Source organism: Schistosoma mansoni, chromosome 6 (assembly GCF_000237925.1).
Source record: "Schistosoma mansoni strain Puerto Rico chromosome 6, complete genome".
Classification (NCBI taxonomy): Eukaryota; Metazoa; Platyhelminthes; class Trematoda; order Strigeidida; family Schistosomatidae; genus Schistosoma; species Schistosoma mansoni.
In genome coordinates, this window is record NC_031500.1 from 11,276,901 (window position 1) to 11,291,586 (window position 14,686).

The 14,686-nt window shown below is 38.1% G+C and overlaps 1 protein-coding gene across 1 annotated transcript; it reads left to right on the forward strand.

Annotated features, from left to right (window-relative positions):
- Positions 1-2,810: 2,810 nt before the first annotated feature.
- On the forward strand, positions 2,811-14,373 carry Smp_159620 (hypothetical protein; the record flags this gene model as incomplete). The annotated part of the gene is made up of 6 exons (XM_018798252.1): positions 2,811-2,869; positions 7,445-7,913; positions 9,152-9,296; positions 9,492-10,303; positions 10,679-11,265; positions 12,990-14,373. 6 exons carry the CDS (start codon positions 2,811-2,813, stop codon positions 14,371-14,373), a joined length of 3,456 nt encoding a protein of 1,151 aa, XP_018653213.1.
- Positions 14,374-14,686: the final 313 nt, after the last annotated feature.

The following is a 14,686-nucleotide window of genomic DNA, read 5'->3' on the forward strand; positions in this document are numbered from 1 at the left end:
TACAATTAGGTCTAGAAACGGGTTAGTGACGATAGGAGGAATATATCGTAGTCCGTGTTGTCTCGCTGACGACTTTATCCTAAAACACGTCTGTTCTTGGAGTAAAGCAGAATGTTGTCTCATCGTTGGAGACTTCAATGCACCCCATATAAACTGGATAGAGCTCACAGCTCCAGGTGGGGGTTTCGATAGCGTCCTTCTGTCATCAATTATTCAATGTGCACTTGTACAATGTATCGTTAAGCCGACGCATATAGACTTGGAACATAATCCGTCATTGATAGACCTTGTCCTCACACACCACTGTGAAGATATCGTCGACATTCAACACCTTCCCCCACTGGTGAGTAGTGACCATGTCGTACTTTCCTTTAAGTTCCGGATACATGGTATAGAATTTGCATCTGCTCCACCCCGTCCTAATATATGGAGAGCTAATATTCCGGCAATAAGGGACTATGCTATCTCGATTGACTGGTCGGTCGATGCTGATGGATCGATTGATTATGCATGGAATAAGTTTAAGTCTACGTTCGAATCCGTAACTCAACCGTTTATCCCATGGTCAGCACGTAAGCTATCATATTGCCCCCCATGGATTAATAAGGAAACCCGGAAGCTGTTGAAGCGTAGGAAACACTTCTGGGACTTGTTCTTGTCAACAGGTCAGGCATCATTTAAGTGCGAATATAAAAAAATCCGGAATATATGTAAAAAGACCATAGCTCAATCCCGCACGGCTTACGAACGACAGTTGGCATACGATAGCCGTACCTGTCCGAAGCGACTGTTTTCGTACGTTAAAAGGCGGACGAAACGTAGTGATGGTATCCCCTCATTACTGTTAAGCGAAAATTCAGCTTTATTGGCTGAATCTGATCTAGCGAAAGCGGAGACATTTGCTAACTATTTCAGTGAAGTCTACTCTACGTGTAGTGTTACAACTACTTGTCCCGTTGACAATGAGATACCAGCCATAGGACCTATACACGTGACCGAGGATATTGTTCTTCCTTTGATAACTAACCTAAAACCTTGTAAGATACCGGGCCCCGATGGGTTACACCCACGTTTACTGTCGTCGCTTGCGGACATTATCTCAAGACCGCTCACGATGCTCTTCAACATGTCCCTTTCACAGGCTCAACTACCTAGAGACTGGAAAGACGCCATAGTTAGTCCTATATTTGAGGATGGTCAGAGACGGATCGTATCTAACTACCGGCCTGTTAGCCTGACCAGTATAGTAGTTAAGTTACTTGAAAAATTAATTCGGGCTAAGCTACTGAGTCACATAGATTCGTACAATCTGTTAACTCCCGAGCAACACGGGTTTCGTAACAAGCATTCATGCTTGACTAACTTACTCATTGCGAGAGAGGATTGGACAGCTGCCCTAGACAACGGCCAGTCTGTCGACGTGATATTCATAGATTTTAGCAAAGCGTTTGATAAGGTTTCACACTTAGGTCTTATGCAAAAGCTCTCGAGCTTTGGTATAACAAGTGCTATACAGGAATGGATAGGAAGCTTCTTATGTGACCGCAGACAGAGAGTGAGGGTCAATGGAACTCTATCCGAATGGAAACCGGTCAAAAGTGGTGTACCCCAAGGCACCATCTTAGGCCCTTTACTTTTCCTTCTGTATATTAATGAACTACCTTTACTACTTAAGTCGTCGACGTTATTGTTTGCGGATGATGTTAAAATCTGGAGAACAGTAAAAAATGAGACTGATCGTTGTTATCTGCAAGCAGATTTGGACGAATTAGTTAGGTGGGCTCATGATTGGGGCCTGGAAGTTAATTCCAGGAAGAGCGTGTTCATGCACATCGGGCACGATATTAGTTACCATTATACCATTAATGGTACATCTCTGCCACGCGTTCAAGAGCACAAAGACTTAGGAGTAATTATAAGTCACGACTTAAAAACTACTACGCACTGCAATGCGGTTGCTTCCAAAGGCTATCGTGCGCTATGGTCGCTTCGCAGAGCATTTAAATGCTTTGACGAGGATATGTTTCGAATTTTATATCCCACCTATGTAAGGCCACACTTAGAATACTGTATCCAAGCAGCTAGCCCTTGTCTGATAAAGGATACTAAATCGCTTGAGCGTGTCCAGCGTGTAGGGACAAAATTAGTAAAGGGTCTTTCTAAACTCCCTTACGATGAGCGTTTAAAACGTCTAAATCTTTTCCCCTTATCATATCGTAGGACGCGAGGTGACCTTATACTGGCTTTTCGTATCTTTAATTATGATCTGGGTGTTCATGTCTTATCTTTTTGCTCCCTCCAGCACTAATAATCTCCGGGATCATAGCAAGAAGGTTTTGAAACCGCGATCTAATAAACTAAAGGTGGGGTCCCGTTTTTCTCATCGAGTGGTCAATGATTGGAACGCTTTACCAGAACAAATGGTATCAGCACCATCAGTGAACATTTTCAAAAAGAAGCTGGACCTTCACTGGAAGGAAATCTGTCAGGATTAACACAGGTTCATCAACCTACTATCCTTATTACTGAAGACTGAAGACTGATCAAAACTCAACAATCTCCATAACAGTATACTGATGAGCTTCCCTTATTTCAGCTTCAAACCATTATCGTAAATAGTGCTTACTAGGAATGACACATTTTCTAGCCATGACAATGCGAATTCAGTTTATGTCGGACCGCAGTTGTTTTATTAAGTCAGTTCAGCCTTTGAGATGTCTAACCTTGAAGCGTTTGACTTATTCCCAACTGCGCCAGTCTGCCGTCCTATCAAGAGAGAAAAGTGACAGGGCAGTTCCCCCCACGCTGTTATGTCGCTTGACGACGATAATGTCAACGTTGTAATCACCGATGTTACTCTGGATCCATCGTGAGTCTTTTTTACGAGTTCTCGTTATGGTTCACAATTCGGGTAGAAATTTTGGGGATTCCCTCAATATTTCCACAGAATCTTATAGTACCTTAGGGTTTTTCCCCTAAAATTTAGGGAAAACTACCATATTTCTTACGACTTTGGGGAAAACCTCAAAATTTACCCAAGATAGTGAGATTGTGATGTGCTGGAATTGTCTATAGGGCTAGATAAATTTTGTGATGACCAGCCCACTTATTTTTATTTTATTTTCTTTAAACACATAAATATTGGTACAAAAGGGCACCAGATATATATGCACCGCACAAATCTCACCTGATTTGTGTGAGGGCTGTGACACTGTCCGGGTGCCCAAACTGAAACAGGTGGTTTCCTTAGGGGGCCACACTCGGAGTCTTTGACCGAAAGATCTGATCCACAAGGCAGTGAAGCATCGTAAGAAGATGCAATCCCATGGTAGACGGTGACCAACGATTGATTCATACGCCATTTGTTCCCTCAGGATACTGGAGCCAGCCCATGTGCACCATTGGTTTAGAATCAGGGTTTTCCGGATCCCCTAGGTGGACTTTCCGTGTCCACCAACCTGGTTAAAGCGCCGGACGTTCGCTTTTCGTTCTCTCAATTTCGTAAACAACAGTAATGCCACGAGAAGGCAGTGAGTAGGACTTCCCTAGTAGAGGCTATATTCGCGTGGCCATGTGAGAGCATTTCGAGAGGGAGAGCGGACTCTCCCCACTCTTGGCCGTACCAGGGCATTTGGGGGACCATGAATTTTGTTTATTGGCTAACAAGTTTCTTTCATAATTTATGTACTGTAAGGAATCAGTCAGCTATACTTCTAAATGATATAGGATGACCTTAGGTTCGAAATAATTTATACGTTACATTAGTACCGCTGTGAAAAATCCCGTTTTGTATCAGACTTTTGAGACACTTAGGAGTTCATATAGTTCTTCACGTTGTTCGTTCTTGTGCATTTTAAGAAAGAGCAGTAGATTCTCACTTGTTATGAAGTAACTTTTCTGTATGTTGCATCTGAAGCATATTTAGTTTACTTTGATCTAATCACTTCGGTCAGGGTCTAAAATTTTCCTTGGATCCGTCCTTCGGCACTTGGTTTGATTCTCATTTTGGTGGCTATTTTATGCATTTTTGTCGATTTTCCCCCTTTTAAGGTCGTTTACAATGATAGGCTGTACTCATGAATGTGTCAACCAAATTGTTTTTTCCCTGTGGAGGAAGTAATGCAATGAGTGTAAAATGCGGTTACATAATGAGTGTACTCCTTTAAAACTCACTGCTACCAAAAGATGCTCGAAGCCTCAATCCTAACAGCTTTGTATGTTTTACTGTTCGAGTAAGACATTATTGGTCCAAGAGGCACTGAGCCTTCCGATGTTGGTCAGCAAGAAATGTGATGGCTCTACTGGTGATATAAGTACCGACCGTAAAGAATGTGTCAATGTAGTAAGTTCTGTGACGGTACGGGCCAAAATCCCGACTGCGAAACATGGAAAAGGAAAATATCCTTTGAAACAGTGAAGTACTACCGTGTGTTAGTGGTCACGACTCTAAAGCAGTACCTGAAGACCCGTACAATACCGTCACCATCCCAAGTAGCCCCGGTATGGCTTTCCCGAGTAATGTGAAGTGAACGACAGTACGGAAACAAAAAGGGGGGAAAAAGCCACAAACAACGCCCGTTTGACTGATAAGCCTTTGGTAGGCTTATGTTCTGAGTCACAGAATACTCCCTCAAGGTAAGACGAGACGAGTAAAAATTATATGCCTGATACTAGGAAATTTTAATTCACCTGATACTAGTTGGACAGAAATAGCCACTGTAGGATCTGAAAACTTTCGATAGTAGCCTCTTGATGACGTAAATGGAGCATTCCTTAGTATAGCATGTCTCCAAAGCCACACGTCTTGGTCCAAACCAAGGATATCCCTTGTTAGACTTAGTAACCACTCATGCGACTGAGGTTATCGCCTATCTAAACATTCTCTCACCGTTAGCTAATAGCGATTATGCCGTTTTGTTATTAATGTTTTAGGGCTTTTGACTTAATACACTATCAGGTTAGACCTCGCCTAAATGTGTTGTGAGCAAGCACAACAGCCATACAAGAGTGTGCTGCAACAACAGACTGGTCAGTAAATACTAGCTCACCGATTAAAGCATAGTCCATATTTAAAGGTACACTTGGCTTGATTACGTTCCCGTCTATACCATGCTTAGTGCCAAGTAGACCTAATAACTCCTCACCATGGATAGTTAGAGAATTCAAGAAACCTCTTAGTCATAGTAAAGAACACTTGAGTATGTTTATCTCTTCTGGCTCTGAACAGTACAGATTCACTAGGAACACGTTCTGAGCGTTAATAAGTAACCCCATACTTTCCTATGGAATACAATTAGTTAAGGATTGTGAAAATAGTCCGAAAAGATTGTCCTCGTATATAGTGAGGCGCACTTAGAGGACTAGTGAGATCCTATCACTTTTGGCCCCCCAAACGCCCTGGTACAGCCAAGAGTGGGGAGAGTCCGCTCTCCCTCTCGAAATGCTCTCACATGGCCACGCGAATATAGCCTCTACTAGGGAAGTCCTACTCACTGCCTTCTCGTGGCATTACTGTTGTTTACGAAATTGAGAGAACGAAAAGCGAACGTCCGGCGCTTTAACCAGGTTGGTGGACACGGAAAGTCCACCTAGGGGATCCGGAAAACCCTGATTCTAAACCAATGGTGCACATGGGCTGGCTCCAGTATCCTGAGGGAACAAATGGCGTATGAATCAATCGTTGGTCACCGTCTACCATGGGATTGCATCTTCTTACGATGCTTCACTGCCTTGTGGATCAGATCTTTCGGTCAAAGACTCCGAGTGTGGCCCCCTAAGGAAACCACCTGTTTCAGTTTGGGCACCCGGACAGTGTCACAGCCCTCACACAAATCAGGTGAGATTTGTGCGGTGCATATATATCTGGTGCCCTTTTGTACCAATATTTATGTGTTTAAAGAAAATAAAATAAAAATCTTTACCATTGGTTTGACAACTACACTGGTTAAAAGAGCGGGTCAATAGTCACTAAGTTTCTACTCCCCGCTTTATAAACCGAACTGACACTGATAACTAGACCTTTCATCCCCAAATTAAGATTTAACGACTAGAATCACATTGGTCTATTTAGGTACCTAAGAGATAACATTCGTAAGGATTATTTGCCAAACACTCCCGATATGGATTCACGCTAGATATTTGTAAATTCTCACTTTGTTGTTATAGTCGACTATCCCATCCCATCGGTCAAAACTACAATGTTGTTCTCTGAGGAATCTGGAGTATAACATATATTTTAATAGGAGCGTCAGTATAAATTGCTAATAAATACATTAGTCATTTAAAACTCGAATGATAGCTCTTTAACTCTCAAGAGCTGTAAAAGTTCCAATTTAAAGTATTAGATGCTTTATTCTGACAGTTATTTCAAACACAAACTCATTCGATATCATATGAGATAACTGGTAACATCATCTATAATTTGCTCCATTAACTTGTACATTATGAAGTGATTCTAACGTTAACAAACTTTTTGTTCGTGTTATATGTTTGTCCGTCAATGATCACTCCCTCAATTGTAGACTTGCTTTATACTTCTGTTGTATTAAACTAACATCATTTGACGTTATCTTTCAATAACTGATGAGCACTTCTCAGTTTTAAAAAGCTAATTAAATTGTCTTGGATATATTGCTTAGTTAATGTTTTAAGTGACCCGACCGTTGCTGCTACCTTGACGTAGTGGTCGAGCTTCCCTATCGTAAAGAACCAATCGAGCTACACTGGCTGGAATAATCGTTCCTCAAGGTCCTACCATGCCAGGCAGGTCGGTTGAAGAGTGATAAGACTAAAAGTAGCAATGGTGTGACAGCTGTAAGGCGTTTCCTTCAGACAACCAGCATAACAGGGATGCTACCTTCCCACAAGGAGGGGTGGGGTTAGGAAAGGTCGACCCTAAAAACACACACCTCGCCTTATCCCATGGATATCCGTCTCCGGCGGTAAGGTCTCAACAAGTACGGAGCTAACACAAAAATTACCCACAAAAAGGTCATGTGTGACAGATCTCAAGCGGTTGTCCCTTGGGTACTGCGGTCACGCTCTCAGGTCACTAAGACCACCTCTAACCCAATTTTCTTTTCAGGTATCTCCAGAAGAACCCTTCCACGGTGTGAGAAACCGGCAAATGATAACCGTTCTCATACCTCCAACAGCACTTAAGATCACTGTATTCACTGTTTTAAGTGATACATAAATGAATAAAAATACTTCAATAGTAAACCGATTAAACTCTTTAGTGTAAATACGTAGTAACTAATTGGTTCTTCGATAAAAAATATAATCCACTTCAGTATATCAGTAGTTTGATCTGATACCTCGATACTTCCACATACCAATAATCATGTTTTACTATGATAGGATTGTTCTTATAAGTTATATACAGACTTGAGTGATATTATGTTGATCTGATAGCTACTCATGGCATATACATTTCACTTACCAGATCTGGTCAGTCCGTATCTGGTCGAAGTCGAAGTCACAGCACTGGTAGCGTTTCAAGACCATTTGGTGAAGTCTGTGACCAAGAGTTAAATCCTACTCACTATCGTGTCGCAGCCAAACCATGCCTAGTCCTCAGGTCATCCAGCTCAGCTGGCCCTAGACCTACATCTGCTAGTAATTCAAAATCCATCGATTCTGGATCATTTCAACGAACACTTTGTGAAGTTTCTTCATACTATGAACCCAGTGTGGCATGTACCAGTGACGCAGTTACAAGTGGTGTCAATAAAAATATCTCTTCTAAATCAAAGCCAAGTAGTTTCTCTTCTCCGCCATATATTACTCAGGCATCCTCTTCAACATCATTGGGAGCAAGGCGTAGGCACTCGCATATAGAATTCTTGGATAAGCATGGAAGTCAATCTCGCAGCCCACCTCCTTCGGTTGATGCTATCAAAGCTATAAACAGTGTAAGTCCGTTTGTTAAAATTTATATATTACAAGAATTATTTTTACTGTTTATTTCCAATAATTTTATAGAATGAGTTCTTTCAGATAAAAATGACTAGAAGTAAAAAGCCGCGGTTGTTTTCAGTTCTGTTTGCTAATCTTTTTGAGTAACTTGTCAAGCCCATATATGCTATTCTAGCTTCTGAACAGATAAATTTACCTATTCTTTTCAAGCCACATTTTGACCTCGTCAATTATTCGCTTATTAACCCTGACTTTTTTCATACGATCGTATGTGTTAATTGCTTACCCTATTCATTATGTCTCTGTAATTTATTTTTATCTGAATATAAATATTAAGTTGCGCTTGATCAATACAAGTTGGCTAGCTCGCCTTCACCGCGCGTTATTTCGTCTCTCTTCGTTTCCCTGATTGTCTGTTCAAATCAATGAGTATACAAAACATGCGTATTCAAACTTCATTCCCGTATTTGACTTATTTTATTCCGTTATTCTCTAACGCGAATTAAGTCAATAAAAGTATGCGAGGGTTGGTGGCATGTATATTTCGATAACAATCAGCAAACGATTTAATTAGAGTCAGATACAGGGCAACTAAAAACTCCTTGATTACTAATATAACTTTCACATAAACAAATAGATTTGATGATGATGTAATTAGGTACAAATTAGTTCACTTGAATTTTGTTGTTCCTAAATAATACCACTTCAGAGAAGGATTTAATAAAACGAATTGCTTATGGACGGATATAAAGTGTAAAAACAAGTGAGTGACTATCATGACTCAGTCGCTTAGTACATAATATGACGTTTGAAGTTATGAGTACTAGGTTTGAGTTTCAGTGCAAATATCATGACTACGAGGTATTCATACCCAGCTGAAGAGTCTTGAATTGAACAAAACGCACATCCGGGATTTCACTGCTGGTAACTGAACACCGAAGTAGCTGTGTATCGGTCCAAATTATGAATATTACTGTATGTGTGATAATCAACATGAACCACAACAATTAAAGTAATCACACTGATAATAGTCCATAAACTAGGAGGAACTACGTTGACAAAACAACAGATACAAAACTAGTTAATTTTCTAATATGATTGGTTCCAGCACAACAAGTTATCTCTCTAACTTCTTAATGTGACGATTGAAATCGGAATACAATCAGTTTCGATTTGTATTTTGAGGTTATTCCTTGTATTGTATCACAGTTTTCTTTTTACTTTTCTGTTATAGAATATAAATAATCTAATGAATACATGTAATGGTAATAATGGTGTCAACGGTTTGTCAAACACTGATGATATTATAAGTCCATCCAATTCTCCTGCACCGCCTTTAGCTCAAGCTGTTGTCGCTGCGCTAAGACAACATCATCATAGTTTGTTAAGATCAACCACAAATACATCTACAGCTTCTTCATCTCATTTCTCACCTGGTTATTTGTCTGATGACAATCCTGATGATGTTGATGATGATGAAGTAACGGATGAAGAGGTGGAAGCAGATGAAGTTGATAAAGATAATAATATAGATGAAGAATATGGTGATAAAGACTTTCATGTTCACGATCAAGATTGTACAATTAATTTATTATCTGATGAATGTCATCATCAACAATCGATTGAATTAGATGGTGAAAGTGGATATGGTGCATCATGTTCATCGTCATCAGTTAAACTTAATCATAGTTCTGAGAATAAACGTGATAAAAAACGTCGACGTAATCAACTTCAATATAGAACAACTAGTATTGAAACCGATACAACAGATCATTTGTCAATTAGTAATCAACCAAATGATAAAATATTTGAAGTAAAAAATTCAATAAATGTATCACCACATCTTACTGGAGTTATTTCAGATTGGACTAAACCCAGATCAGATATTCGAAATGATAGTACACGTCATAAACGAAATCGTGTCCGAATTCTAGACAATTCTATTGCTGTTTCAACAACTACTCAAAATCTACAAAGACAAATTGCCATTAATCGTCCATTCACATCTGTTTTATCTCATCATAATATGAATGATTATGAGATATTGAGTCATCCATTAAGTCCTATTCCTTTGGATTTATCACAGTCACATAGTAATCGAAGCTCATTTTGTAGTAATAGTAATGATAATCGTCATTATTGTTGTACACAACATACTAGTCATGGTGGTTCTGATTTTAAATGTATGTATTCACTAATGGATATCCCTAGTGATTTAATTGGTATAAATTGGATTTCATTTGATCCTAGTGCAAAAGAAATAAATGAACAAATTGGTCTACCTAATATAGGTCAAACAAACTACTCAATAAATTGTAATTTAACAACAATTGCATCACCGTTGCCATCATTATCTTCATCAGAAACGGCACCATTGACTATCCCAGTTAATATTCAGTCTACAAATTATCAGTCATCTGTTAAGGATTATCCAAGCATTAAAATTTCAGAAACAACTCCAATTGATATCATGAATAATGATGATGAAAATAATAATAATAATGATAATAATAATAATTTTATAAGTGATCAAAATATACAATCTGTCGTTTCAGATAATATCACTACTGTAACAACAACGAATTCAAAGAATGCAATGAACTTAGTAAATAACTCTTTAACAAATACATCATGTTGTACTCGAGTGAATTCATTCATCCCTACTACATCCAACATTCCGTGTACATTCACATATCGTAATCATGATCATAATAGTCATAATAATAATAATCATAACTCGACTACATATCTACCATCACAGTTAGAACGAATACAGTTAAGTAGACGATCATCGACTATTTGTACTTCTCAGTCGCAAGCACCGACAATAACAACAGCAAATAATATCTGTCACCATAGATGTTCTTCACTCTCAGGTCATTTGTGTAGTCACGCTGTTGGTGGCAGTAGTGGAAACTACTATTTTTGTCAAAACAACGGTCATAATAATCACCAATTAACAAATTATCCATTACTTCATAAACATAGTTACCAGCATCACCATCATCCAAATAAAGTAAATTCACTAGCCAATTATGATTCTCCACCTGAGTCTTGTTCTAGTTCTGTTAAAGTAAATTATCATTCAGATTATGGATCATTTCATGGACATAATGGTGTTATGAATACCGCAAGTGTTAGTAGGGAATTTTACGACGATTCCGGTCTTGATTTTATGTTATCATCATCACATGCTAAATTATTTTATCCTCGCTATGGTATTGATGGTCGTCACACACTTAGTAGTTGCGTAAACCAAACACAATTTCAATCTACAAACATGGAACAGAGACGTTATTCCCTGTCTGCACTGCCATTTTGTGAGGTGAATTTGGCATCTCCAGTTAAGTAAGTACTCTGCTTTTTCGTTTATTTGTTTCTGGAGATTTATTCAACTAGTACACGCCCTATCAGTACTATTGACTTTGAGCCGGCAGCTAGATTCCTATTAATTCACTATTCTCTGGCTTCTCTCCATATCTTGCCTCGAGTGCAAAGTAGCAACCAGCCTCTATTATATTTATATTTCAAACAGACGTTTATATTCTGATACACTAGACCATATAATAGAAAATAACATTTATACATGATTAAGTGATAGACTGACAATAAAACATAACTAGTAAATCATATAGCTGTGGTTGATGGGTTAACCGAAAGCTTAAGATAAATGGAATATATACATACATGGTAATCTAGCTACTCAATATATACAGCGAAATTATAATTAAGAATAATTCGAAAAACCAGTTCCAACTTCTACAATATTCATCCCGTTATAACAACTATTGTTTTATGCTACGCCCAAAGAAGGTCGTATGATATATGTGTGCACCCCACCCCGTTATCGTTCAAACTTCCACCTAGAAAACCACTCAGTGATCTTGAGTACGCGTATGATGCAGTCTTGTCTACTGAAAACATCCAGTCTCCTAAACACCTCGAGTGACTTTACACACATGTTTCAGATGAGTCTTTCTTCCTTGAAATACAAATTTTGCCTTATGACTTGTGTGTCATCTCCTGGATTGATTATAGGAAGTGAAGTAGTCGAGTACTCGTTTGACTTGCAATGTTACATCACCTTTTGCATAGTCTAGAAGTCTGTGTTCCGACTAAAGGATGTGTACACTGTGCAGCAGTTCACTGCGTTCTACTTCATATCCGGAAAATTGATCTCTTAAGACTAGAGGACATTCGTAGGTTTTTAGTATTTTATGGTAGATCCATTAGAAGCATTGCTTGTGTATGCATGATCAACACTGAAGTTAAACTCCAGGATACTATGTAAAGATGACAAACCGGTTGGTGAATCGTCATTGACTCAGACGGTTGTGACACGTATTACTTACACCCAACCACTACCTATTTCGGCAGGTGATGTCCGTTTAGAAGAAAGCTAGGAATGATCAAGTGAAAATATAGCATCAGTGCATGAAGTTGTTGACCGTTGAACTACGTATTGTTGATATGTTTAGATTAGCTAATCGGCTCAGAATCAGTCAAAAGTAGAGAAGGTGAATTCACTCTTCTATTAAAGTTCAGGTTATCTGACTAAACTTCTGATCGTCTTATTATCTTGCAGTCCAAATGTTAACATTAATGTTTTTCTCATCATGTGTAAAACAGTTCTTCTCATAAGATTCCTATTCACATGAAAGCAGTCACAACTTGATTAATTTTCAAATATAAGATTACTATTAAAGTGTTACCTAATTCTATAAGAGACCAACTGTTACTTAAAGCAAGTAAGTATATTAGATTTGTTAAAAATTATTAGTACTCAAGGAGGATGAGTTAAACTTTTCCATGCTATTTAGTCGCGATGTTTCAGTTATAGAATATGCGTTATCCACCTCTGACTTTCTAGCTCACTACTAATTAATACTTGTCACCTAACCGGTATATAAATACTTGTCAAATTATTGTACGGTATAGAATTGACTGTTCAAAGACCTTAACATTTAAGCAAATTAAAAGATCCGTCAAAAATCAAATGTGTTAATGTATGATTCACCTTTGTTTCTACCGTATTCTCTTAATTATTTATGTATTTTTTTCCGCAATACCAGCACCTCGAGACAGTCATCTAATAGTAGACGTCGACGTGTTAGTCTATTAGTAGATGGTGTTCGATTCCTCATTGACGCTGAACTTCTTCAAGCTCATCCTAATACAATGCTTGGACGAATGTTTAGTTCACAATTTCTAGAGACTAAATATTTGTATGATAATCTTAACAATACTAATTATCCTCAGTCTACATCAATGGGAAGTAGTTCACCATGTGATAGTAAATCACAAACTACCACACATTCATCATCATCAACAACAACAATTCATCATAATTTTCAAACACACCCACCAGACATCTCGATTGCTCAAGATTCAACTATTTCAGCTCAGGTATTTCGTACAATTCTTGATTATTATCTTATTGGTTGTATGTCTTGTCCACCCGGTGTTCCGGTACAAGAACTTAAAGAAGCATGTGATTACTTTCTTATTCCATTCAATCAACAAACTGTAAGATGTGAAAATCTACGAGCATTTTTACATGAATTATCAAATGATGGTGCACATGGTATATTTGGACAATTTCTTGAAACACATATTCTCTCATTGCTTGTCAAGTGTACTCAATTAGGTGAACGTGAATGTCATATTGTCATTGTAACAGATGACGAAACTATTGATTGGGATCCAGACTATCCTCCACAAATGCCAGATAATGAATTGAATTCACATATTATTTATAGTACACAAATGTTTCGATTTTTAAAATATATTGAAAATCGTGAAGTAGCCAAACAAGTGTTACTTGAACGTAGCCTTAAAAAAATACGTATTGGCATTGAAGGCTATCCAACTTGTAAAGATCGGGTGAAATTTCGTCCAGGTGCTCGACCGGAAGCAATTTACAATTATGTTCAATGTCCATTTATTCGAATGTCTTGGGAAGAAGAAGAGAATAAATCACGTCATGTAGATTTTCAATGTGTAAAGAGTAAATCAGTTAGTGATTTAACAACAGGCTTAGAACAAGCCGTCATCGATCCACTTCCTCCACACTTAGTTCATTCAAATTTAAACAATCAATTAAGAACATCAGTGCCAGACTCTGGAGTCACTGTTGTATCTTCCAATTTTGAAACTCAAACCAGTAGTAGTATTGTTAGTACTACTATTACTAATACTAGTACACTAAACCATAGTGTAAATTCTATGACTTCAAACGAACTTACCAATGATACACCAGTGAATACATGTGCTACGAATATTAATAATAATAATGGAAGTACAATCTACATGAATCGTATATCTCGACTATCTAATCTCTCTGTGTTAACTTCAGAATTAGGATCAAATTCAGATGAACCAGATTCTGCTACTCCATTATACAATGCCTCTGAATTACAATATGATCCTGTCTCTCCTACATCTTCTTCAACTTAACGCCTAGTGTTATGATCTATCACTCTAATGATATAATTCACTTCAAACCACATTGCTCTAACAATATTATCCACTAATTATTTATTCATGGTACTATCTCGTTTGTTTTCTTTGTAAAAATAGAACACATACAATCAATGCTTTATATCTATGGGGAGGGGAAATAACTGATGTTATTATCAGGGATAATAATTCAATGTATCCTCTCATTGTTCCTGAACTTACAAGCAATTATTTATTAGTAAACTCTTATAGTACACAGTTATACACATCCATTATATACATATATGTATACTACTTACACAAACGAGCA